The 10,731-nt window shown below is 53.3% G+C and overlaps 1 protein-coding gene across 1 annotated transcript; it reads left to right on the forward strand.

The window, feature by feature from the left end:
* Positions 1 to 1,369: 1,369 nt before the first annotated feature.
* On the forward strand, positions 1,370 to 10,731 carry FKBP4 (FKBP prolyl isomerase 4). Its single transcript, XM_023182917.3, has 10 exons — positions 1,370 to 2,064; positions 3,952 to 4,096; positions 4,535 to 4,677; positions 5,509 to 5,629; positions 5,892 to 6,048; positions 6,656 to 6,746; positions 6,844 to 6,927; positions 7,191 to 7,376; positions 7,920 to 8,159; positions 9,947 to 10,731. The coding sequence occupies exons 1-10, from the start codon at positions 1,960 to 1,962 to the stop codon at positions 10,052 to 10,054; spliced, it is 1,380 nt and encodes a 459-aa protein (XP_023038685.1). The 5' UTR covers positions 1,370 to 1,959; the 3' UTR covers positions 10,055 to 10,731.

Below are 10,731 nucleotides of genomic sequence, written 5' to 3' on the forward strand. Positions count from 1 at the left end.
CTACACTGTCTGCTTCCGATGAAGAAAAAGACGCAGAAAAGAAACCACCACACGTGGAGTATCAGTAGGTGCAAGCTAAGGACAGTTTGCGGTAAACTGCCACGCCGGAAGCAAGCACCCACTATCCTCATCTCCCGGAGTTTGGGTGGCCCCTGGCACTGTTACTTCTGCAGAAAAGTAATGGATTGAACCCGTATAGAGGCAGCGCCCCCCGCCCCAATCCTCTGAAGTTGTCTCCAGTCACCTAAAAAGACGTCATTATGGCTCAACTCATTTGTACTGTAAATTGCTGGAGCGAAGGGCTGTTTCTTCCGCATCCCTTTCAAGTTCCCTCGGCAGGGACTACAATAAATCATCATATTATGATGCTGAAAGTTCATCTCTAAAAAGCTTTCAATTTAGTTTGAGGAGACAATGGCGTACAACAGCACACTGCCGGGCACATAACGGGAAGTCCAAAAATATAATTATTATTGGAATAAAAATTCACGCCGGGCGCAGTGGTTCACGCCTGTAATCCAAGCACTTTGGAAGGCCGAGGCAGGCGGATCATCTGAGACCAGAAGTTCGAGACCAGCCTGGGCAACATGGCGAAACCCCATCTCTACTAAAAATACAAAAATTAGTCGGCGCGGTGGTGGACGCCTGTCATCCCAGCTACAGAGAGCCAAGATCGCACCACTGCACTGCAACCTGGGAGACAGAGCGAGACCCTGTCTCAAATAAAGAAAAAAAGAAAAAAAAAAGTCAGCCAAGACTTGGAAAAGTTAATTTAAAAAAGGAAAATTCATGCAGCCAGTAACTATTGGACACCACTCACCAGGCACTACGCTAAACTGGGGTTAGGTGCTGAGCAAAACCAGGCCCCTCTCTAGATGGCTGTGTAGGTCCCACGACCATGGCTTAGGTGACACGGGCAGTTGCGCGCTCCACAGGCTGTCCAAAAACACTCGGGAAACTAACATTGAGAGGAAAAGACTCCTTCTGTGGGCCTTTAGGAAAACCGTGTGACTTTTTTCGTGACGGGCACCCACGTGTGTAAGCATTCGCAGAAGCGGCAGTTGTATCACCGCCGGGAAGGGTCCCCTGAGTGCGTGCCCCGTCTGAGTTCCGAGCTGGGCGGGCCATGCCTTGCCAACCCCGCTGCTCGCAGCATCTGCAGGCGCTGGGGTAGGCACCAGGGCTTCCCGGCTCTGGGGAAATCGAGGTCGCTTTCCCCGGCTCTCTGCAGCGGGGCAGCGCTGCCACTCCCTCCCCCTCCCCGGACGCCCTCGCCCTCTTTCCCCCAGGTAGGGAAGGGTCTACGCGGGTCACAACGGAGAGGCCACGCCGCCCGTGCTGACGGCCGGTCCCGGGGAGGGGGCGCCGCCACTGCCATCCCGCCGCCCGCGCTCCCCACACCCCGCCGCAGGCGCAGCGGACTGGTGGAGTGATGTCGGGAGATCGATCGAGAAGAATCTGGAAGAATCCGGTTAGACAGGGAAGCGGGCGGGGATGGGAGGGAGGGAGGGAGGGAGGGAGGGCCGGGGAGGCCGCTGGGGAGATCCCCGGAGTCCGAGGGTCCCAGGAGAAGGGGGAGGGGGCAGGCCGCCGGAAGGAGGCAAGAACCAGAAAAACAAAGAAAAAAGAAAAAAGATTCGGAAGCGCCCGCAGCACTAAGGCCGAACCGGCTCAGTCCCGCCGTCTCTAGAAAGTTCTGCACCCCGCCCCCTCTGTCCGCGCTCCCGCTCCTCCCAGCCCCTCCTCGCGGCGGGCGGGACCAATCGCTCCCAGAGCGGCTCCGGACCCACCTACCCCCGCTCCCGCGCCGCGTGCAGAGGTGCTGGAGCCTCCTCGCGGTCCGCAGCCAGCGCCGCCGCGCCCGGCCTCCCGCACGCGCCGCAGGTAGGGCCCCCGCCAGCGGCCCAGGGTGCGCTCGCGCCGGTGCCAGCTCCCGGAGAAACGGCGCGCCGCGCGGAGATGACAGCCGAGGAGATGAAGGCGACCGAGAGCGGGGCGCAGTCGGCGCCGCTGCCCATTGAGGGAGTGGACATCAGCCCCAAACAGGACGAAGGCGTGCTGAAGGTGAGGGGCGGCGGGGCCTGCGGGGGCGGCCGAACCTGGGGCCCTGCGGGCCGCCCTTCCGTCGCGCCCGGAGCCCGCGGCCGGGCACGGGTCGAGGCGGCCGCCTCTGCAGCCTCGCGGCCGTCCCGCCGGGGGCCGGTGGCATCGCCGTCCCGTACCGAGCTGCGTCGTTTGAGGCACCGAGGCCGACCATGCGCTCAGCAGGGGGGCGGCCTAGGTGCGCCGACCGAGGCCCCAGGCTCCCCAGCTCCCGGGCCGGGGCAGGGGGTCGGGATTGCAGTGCCCACCCGGCGCGCGCGGGGCGGTGGAGAGGGGCGGGGCGACCCCCGCGGGCACGCGAGCCGCAGCCTGGGGCCAGGCCGGGCCTCCCGCGCCACGCCGCCCTCGACCCCCGCGGCCCCAGCGGAGCTGCCAGCCGCGGGGGCCGCCTCGTTGGTGGCGGTGCCAGGGCTCGCCCACCCGGGCGGTGGAACACGGGCCAGGACGGGGAGCGACTCCCCACGGTGCTTTCCTGGCCCGGCGGCCTTTGTGCGACGCAGGCGCGACAGGGTTCCGGCGTCCTCCCGGGGTCCCCTGCCGCCGCCGGGACCCAGCGAGGTCCCCACTCGCCGCGCGCGGCGCCCCCTCCCTTGGCCCCGGGGAGGCCGGGCGCGGGGCATGCCGGGAGCTGTAGTCCCCTCCCCCACGCTGCCTCCCCGAGCCGGGACTGCGGGGTATGGGGCGGAGACCAGGCGCTCTGCTGTGGAGCTTGCCGCCGAGTGACCTGACTACAAATAGCCTGGGGAGCTGGGGGGAGGGCATCTTGACCTGGGCCGGGACAACCTGCCATGGGTCGGAGCAGGTTCCGGGGAGAGTCCGGAGATGAATTCCCAGCCCGTGTTTTATGCCTTCTCCCCGTCCGCTGCTGCTCCTCATCCTGGCTTCCCACCGCTGAGCGCCGCGTGTGTGGCACCCGCTTCAGGGGGCCTTTACCTGGTCCGGAAGTGCGTCTGTCTTTGCACCAGATTATTGGGGACCTCGAGCGTCTGCTCCAGCGGCTCTCCTGTGGCATGTAGCTTCCCCTTCTCGCTCCAGCGTCCTGCTGTTTTCTATGAGATTGTTATTCCAGGAAGGGTGATTTCCCCTTTGATCCGCCATTCCTTCCCTTTTACCTTTCTACTCCTCAAAGACCCTGTCCATTCTCCATGGAAGCTTTCCCTTAGAGGGTAACCACACACCTACCAGGTGGCACTAAAGAAGCCTGTGCGTTTCTGGGAAATACTCCAGCCCTGGTCTTAAGCAGCCTACCAGTGAGGAATACTCAGCTCCCAAGTCAGAGTTTAAGGTCCCATGGAGAGCCTCTGGGTTCACTTATAACCTGGTTTCTTCCTTACCTGTTTTGAACTGTTTCTGTTCTCTTCACTCATACTCCTCTCGTTCTCCTGTCTCCAAACCAGACCTTAATCTGATGACCACTGGCATGAAGGAAGGAGGAGGAAGTGTGGCATAAATACTTCCCCCTTTGCCGATGAGAATAATAATCTATTATTCAACCCTTTATTGGTCTAATCTTCCAACAACTGTAGGAGATAGGGATTATCATCACTGCTTTACAAATAAGGTGTGGAGAATTTTTAAAACTTATCCATACAGTGGAAACTTGAACTCAGATCTCTCAGCCTTTTGTCTCCTTTTTCAAACCAAGTCTTGCTGCACCTGAAGAAACACTAAGGAGGTTAGTTGACTCCTAAGTCAAGTTGCTAGTAGCTGAATCTGGAGGGACAAGTAGGCAGAGGAGGATGAACACAGAGAAGTCCCTTTATGTTCCCTCTGGAGGCTTACAGGCAGTGCTGGTGCCCCTTTCGGCCCCAAACCCTGGGTTACTCACTTTCTCCCCCTTCCTCCCAGGTCATCAAGAGAGAGGGCACAGGTACAGAGATGCCCATGATTGGGGACCGAGTCTTTGTCCACTATACTGGCTGGCTATTAGATGGCACAAAGTTTGACTCCAGTCTGGATCGCAAGGACAAATTCTCCTTTGACCTGGGAAAAGGTAGGCGTGGTCAGTGGGCTGGTAGGATAGGTTCGAGGTGGACACAAGCTGTCACAAGCAGAAACCATTTTCTCAGGACCAAGCTCAGGGAGGAATGGTTTATCACAGTCTGTTAACTCTTTCGGTCACTCTTTTTTTTTCTACCGTTCTGTAACTATACTGATCTCTGTCTCCCCTTGTCATCACCTCCCAACACCTTACTCCCCCTTCAAAGGTGGACTGTCTTGCATCTTAAACTCTTTTGTTCAGGGTCAGGTGATCTTTTACAGTTCTTAGACCTGGTAGCACTTAATGCAACCAGATACCTCACCTTCTGGTCCCATTTCTAAAGGATGTTCAGCTTCCCCATGAGTGTGGTGCATTAACTCTTCAGGAGCACTGTTTGAGCCCAGAATCAGAACCCTGCTAAGGTGGTCCTGTTTGCCTCTGTACCTGCAGGGGAGGTCATCAAGGCTTGGGACATTGCCATAGCAACCATGAAGGTGGGGGAGGTGTGCCACATCACCTGCAAACCAGAATATGCCTACGGTTCAGCAGGCAGTCCTCCAAAGATTCCCCCCAATGCCACGCTTGTATTTGAGGTGAGTGTCCGGCCACTGAGATCAGGCTAAGAGCCAGGTCTTATCTCAGCCCAATGCCTGGCTGCCCTCCAGCCCTTCCTGCTTCTTGGAGACAATGTAGCCAAGGCTGAGGGCCTGGCCTTATGGGAGGAGAAATGCAGAGGGCTTTGCTGCTGCTAGTAATGGAAGTAACCGAAGCTTCGGGTAGCAAGAGGCAGGCACAAGCACCTCTCCAGACTCAAAGCATGGTCGGGATTAAGACATCTTTGTCTCCAGAGCGGTACCCAGAAGAATACTGAAAGGAGGCGGGAGGTCAGAAACGATGGCCCATTATAAATGGCAGTACAGAATATTGGTGCTCTAGAGATCAGAAGAGGGAGCAGTAGCTCCCCTGTGGGTCAAGGGCTGAGAAAAGGCTTCACTGAGGAGATAGAACTTGACATTGTTCAATCTGAAAATGGTTGAGCCAATCCGTGGGCCCTTGAATACTGAGAAACTGCTGAGAGATGTTGGGTAATCATTTCTAATACCTACCAGATTGGGCTTACCAGGTAGTGTGAATTAGGATTATCTGGAATGCATCCCAATATGTCCTTGTTAGTAGAGCAGGTAGCAAATAGATTGCTGTCCTCAGCTTAACTGAAATCTATGTAGTCTGCCCGCCTCTTCCAAAGTTGAGATTAGGGCAGCCCCCAAGAACTTCAAAAAAGTGCTGCTCTACCCAACTCCTCGTGACTGCCCTTGTGGTCAGATCTGGCCTGGCAGTTAGTAGGGACTCTCCCAGATGAGAAAGACTGTTTCACTGCCCATGAGTTAGTATGGGAAAGAATTGTGTTACATCCTGTCCCACAGGTGGAGCTGTTTGAGTTTAAGGGAGAAGATCTGACGGAAGAGGAAGATGGCGGAATCATTCGCAGAATACGGACTCGCGGTGAAGGCTATGCTAAGCCCAATGAGGGCGCTATCGTGGAGGGTGAGACAGTAGTCTGGGCTTTCAATTCTCATTCTGATATTTAGGTCTTGTGTGGCTTTGGGCAAGTCACTTCCCTTCTCTGAGCCTGTTTTCTTGTCCATAAAACGAGGGGTTGGACCATATTCTCTTTAAATCCCTCCAGATCTGAGAACACAGCTAGGAGAATCTTGGGGTGATGGAGTGATGTAGGGAGGCTGATGGCATCCTTCCTTAGTCACCTGTCCTCTTACAACTCTGGTACACTGCCTCTCTTTCACACCAGTTGCACTGGAAGGGTACTACAAGGACCAGCTCTTTGACCAGCGGGAGCTCCGCTTTGAGATTGGTGAGGGGGAGAACCTGGATCTGCCTTATGGTCTGGAGAGGGCCATCCAGCGCATGGAGAAAGGAGAACATTCCATTGTGTACCTCAAGCCCAGGTGAGGAGTGGGCACTTCGTAGAATAGGCAGGCAGGCAGGCAAACCAAGATCCAAGATATAAAATGAATTGTAGAACCAGCTGTTTGTATCCTTTTTAACTCTGGCCACACCAAACATACACCATTGTGATATCCTCAGTATACTTAGAAGTGTGGCCACAATTGTCTACATCTCCTTGGATCTAAGCCCAGTGTTTTCAGTCATAGTTGCTACACTTTCTGTCCTCTGCCATCAAGATTTTCTCCTCCCATTAATTTATTCAGTCATTACTGAAACAGCTACTACATGCAAGGCACTACTGAAAATTCCTAGGGGTTCAGAGAGTAATAGAACATTGTTTCTGCCTTCTAATTCTAGCTCACTGTTTAGTGAGGTGCCATTTAAATTAGTAGTCACACTGCTGCCTGGCTATAAGTTATTAGAAGGGTATGAAGGATGCTGAGGGACCATCTGATGGTGTGAAGAGGCCAGGGAAGATTTGCCAAACGTTTGAACCAACTCTCAAGGGATGGGAAGGTACTTTCCAGGACATGGACAGGAAGCCTTTTCAGCCTGGAGCAGGTTAAGTGTTGCCAAGACGACACATAGTGTTTTTCACCCCTACAGCTATGCTTTTGGCAGTGTTGGGAAGGAGAAGTTCCAAATCCCACCAAATGCTGAGCTGAAATATGAATTACACCTCAAGAGTTTTGAAAAGGTAAGTTTGCTCAGGGTCTTCCCATCTAAAGTCAAGTTCCACCCTGTACGTACTCTGGGGTAACTGACAACTGTGTTTCTCTCCTGGGGTGTGGCAGGCCAAGGAGTCTTGGGAGATGAATTCAGAAGAGAAGTTGGAACAGAGCACCATAGTGAAGGAGCGGGGCACTGTGTACTTCAAGGTGAGCCAACAGTCACTGTCCTAAGGACACTCCCAGGAAGAGTTGCTCTGAGCCTACCCTTCCCTTGGTGACTGAGATCATTTTCTGCCAAGAAATGGACAGGTTGGCACCTGCCATCTTCACTTCATATATGTGAGCCTCGCCAGTGGGAGGGGTGAGAGCAGGAACCTCTTGTGGCCACGTGTCACTGATGTCTGCAGAGGGTATAAGAGCCTGGTACCACTGAACCTGTGCCAGGTGCCTGAGCCTTTGTCCCATTCTAGGAAGGCAAATACAAGCAAGCTCTACTACAGTATAAGAAGATTGTGTCCTGGCTGGAATATGAGTCTAGTTTTTCCAGTGAGGAAGCACAGAAGGCACAGGCCCTTCGACTGGCCTCTCACCTCAACCTGGCCATGTGTCATCTGAAACTACAGGCCTTCTCTGCGGCCATTGAAAGCTGTAACAAGGTGAGGCCCCCTCAGAGGGCATGGAAGCAGCATTCACAGGCAGAGTTGAGGGCCAGCATGTCTGAAACTTCCCCTTGGTGACTAGCGCAGGGAAAGCAGGGTAGATCAGTGGGAGCTCTGAGGTTACAGGCCACAGGCCTGGATGCAAGTATTCATAGCAAGCACCTTAGCTTTAGTGGTGGGAAGCAGTTGGCACAGAAGTAGGAGGACACAGGGAGTGGGCAGAATCACATAAGAGTTTTCTCCCACCTTGGTTCTTAGCCTCTCCGCTTACCTACTTGCTTTATTCTAAAGTGAATGTTGATGTCTGAAGTCTTTTTATTTCATCCAAAGACCTGCTGTCTTCCCTCTCTGCCTGTTGGATTAAATGAGGTTCCTTCCTAGACCTTGGATTGTTCCATTTAATGCCCCAGGCCTTGTTCTTCCTGGGGTGGAGCCAGCCATTTGCAATCCTGCCGAGGGGTACCTTTGGAACCCAGTCTTGGCCAGATGAGCTACAAGCCCTGAGCTCCCACGATGTTGCTTCCTCCCTGCATCCTTTAGGCCCTAGAACTGGACGGCAACAATGAGAAGGGCCTCTTCCGCCGGGGAGAGGCCCACCTGGCCGTGAATGACTTTGAACTGGCACGGGCTGATTTCCAGAAGGTCCTGCAGCTCTACCCCAACAACAAAGCCGCCAAGACCCAGCTGGCTGTGTGCCAGCAGCGGATCAGAAGGCAGCTTGCCCGGGAGAAGAAGCTCTATGCCAATATGTTTGAGAGGCTGGCTGAGGAGGAGAACAAGGTGAGGATTGGGGTGGGGAACAGTGGGAATAGCATCCCTCCACGGAACCTGGCTACTGTAGGCTCTTGGTGCCTTTGGTTGTCTGTGCCGATCCCAGAGACCAAAAGTTGCCCTTTTCCCTGGAGCATTAAGGAGCATGTGTTCCCTGCTGTTGGGGCCGTGTTCTGTCATCAGTGCTGGGAACCTACCCACAAGCCCCAGAAGTTGGGTTGGTTGCTCTGAGTGTAATTCCCGATTTATGTTTTCTTGTGGGCCAGGCACGGTGGCTCACACCTACAATCCCAGCACTTTGCAGGGCCAAAGTGGGAGGATCACTTGAACCCAGTAGGTAGAGACTTCAATGACTTAGGGTGGCACCACTGCACTCTATCCTGAGTGACAAAATGAGACCCTGTCTAAAAAAAAAAGCTAGATGCTTTTTGTGTGTGATTAAATGATACATTTACATAGTTAAATTCAAACTGTACCAAAGTAGATACAGTCAAAAGTCTGCCTCCCCCACCAGAAGCAGCTGACCCTTCAGGTTCTTGTATGGTTCCAGTGTATTGCATCAATGCACAGGCAGACATTCATGTTGCTTTCTCCCTTTCCCCTAACAAGAGGCAACGTGCTCTATGATTTGGCGCATACTGTGCTTTTTTCACATGATAGTAGCTGGAGGCTTATTTTACATCAGTATTTAAAGAACTTTTACATTCTTCCTTAGGCTTACATAGTATTTCATTGTGTGGATGTGGCTTATTTTAGTCAGTCAGTCCCCTTTTAGTCTTCCAGTGTTGTTGGTGTTTTTTTTCTGAGACAGTTTCACTCTGTCACCCAGGCTGGAGTGCAGTGGCATGATCTTGGCTCACTGCAAACTCCGCCTCCCGGGTTCAAGTGATTCTCCTGCCTCAGCCTCCCGAGTAGCTGAGATTACAGGTGCCTGCCACCACACCCGGCTAAGTTTTGTATTTTTAGTAGAGACGAGGTCTCACCATGTTGACCAGTCTGTCTCGAACTCCTGACTTTAGTGATCTGCCTGCCCCTGCCTCCCAAGGTGATGGGATTACAGGTGTGAGCCACCATGCCTGGCCAGTCTTAAACAGTGTTCTAAACCAGCACTGTCCAGTAGAAATATAGTATCAACCACATGTAATTCAAAATTTTCTGGTAACCATGTTAAAAAGGTGAAAAACAAATGGAATTAAATTTTAGATGCATTTGTGTATTTTTCAAACCATCTTCAAAATCCAATGTATATTTTGCACTAAAAACACATGAGTTTGAACTAGCCACTTACAGTAGTGGCTACCATATGGGACAATGCTGCTTAGAACAGCATTGCAGTGAATAACCTTGTGAGTTCATAATTCGTACATATACAAGTGTTTAGTTTTGTTTAAGACAGTGTCTCTTGCCCTGTCGCCCAGGCTGGAGTGCAGTGGCACAGTCTCAGCTCACTGCAACCTCCGCCTCCAGGGCTCAAGCAATCCTCGTCTCAACCTCTCGAGTAGCTGGGACTACAGGTGCATGCCACCATGCCCAACTAATTTTTGTAATTTTTGTTGAGCTGAGGTTTCACCATGTTGCCCAGGCTGGTCTCAAACTCCTGGGCTCAAGCAATCTGCCCACCTCAGCCTCCCAAAGTTCTGGGATTACAGGTGTGAGCCACCAGGCCTGGCCTATACAGATATATCTTTAGGACAGATGTAGGAGAATGAGTGTATCTGTGTAATTCTGCTAGAAATTAAGTGTGTGTGTTTTTTCACTTAGGATGTCAGCCTCTTTGCTGTTCCTCTTCCTTGCAGGCTAAGGCAGAGGCTTCCTCAGGAGACGACCCCACTGACACAGAGATGAAGGAGGAGCAGAAGAGCAACACGGCAGGGAGCCAGTCTCAGGTGGAGACAGAAGCATAGCCCCACTCCACCAGCCCTACTCCTGCGGCTGCCTGCCCCCAGTCTCCCCCCTCCACCCTGTTAGTTTTGTAAAAACTGAAGAATTTTGAGTGAATTAGACCTTTATTTTTCTATCTGGTTGGATGGTGGCTTTAGGGGGAAGGGGGAAAGGAGTAGGCTGAGGGATTGAGGTGGGGAATCATTTTAGCTGGTGTCACCCCCTCTTCCCTTCCCCCTTTGCACATGAACATATGTCCATCCATACATATTCATCAGAATGTTAATTTATTTTGCTCCCTCTGTTAGGCCCATTTTCCAAGGGTAGAAGAGGCAAGTGGTAGGGATGGGGTCTGATATGAACCCAGGGTGGAGAGGGAGACTCCTGGGCAGCCGTTTTCCTCATCCTTTCCCTCTCCCAGTCCGTTTCCAAACGTGGCCTCCATGTGGGTGCTAGGGACATGGGAAAAACCACTGCTATGCCATTTCTTCTCTGTTCCCTTCCTCACCCCCCACGGTGTGGCTGATGTCTTCTGGTGTGATGCTGACCACCCCTTGTTCCCTGTTCTGGTATTTCCCGTCAGTTTCCCCTCTCAGCCAGGTTGTGTCCCAAAATCCCCTCAGCCTCTTCTCCGCACGTTGCTGAAGGTCCAGGCTTGCCTCAAGTTCCGTGCTTGAGCAATAAAGTGGAAACAATAAAA

This window comes from Piliocolobus tephrosceles, chromosome 10 (genome assembly GCF_002776525.5).
Source record: "Piliocolobus tephrosceles isolate RC106 chromosome 10, ASM277652v3, whole genome shotgun sequence".
Classification (NCBI taxonomy): domain Eukaryota; kingdom Metazoa; phylum Chordata; class Mammalia; order Primates; family Cercopithecidae; genus Piliocolobus; species Piliocolobus tephrosceles.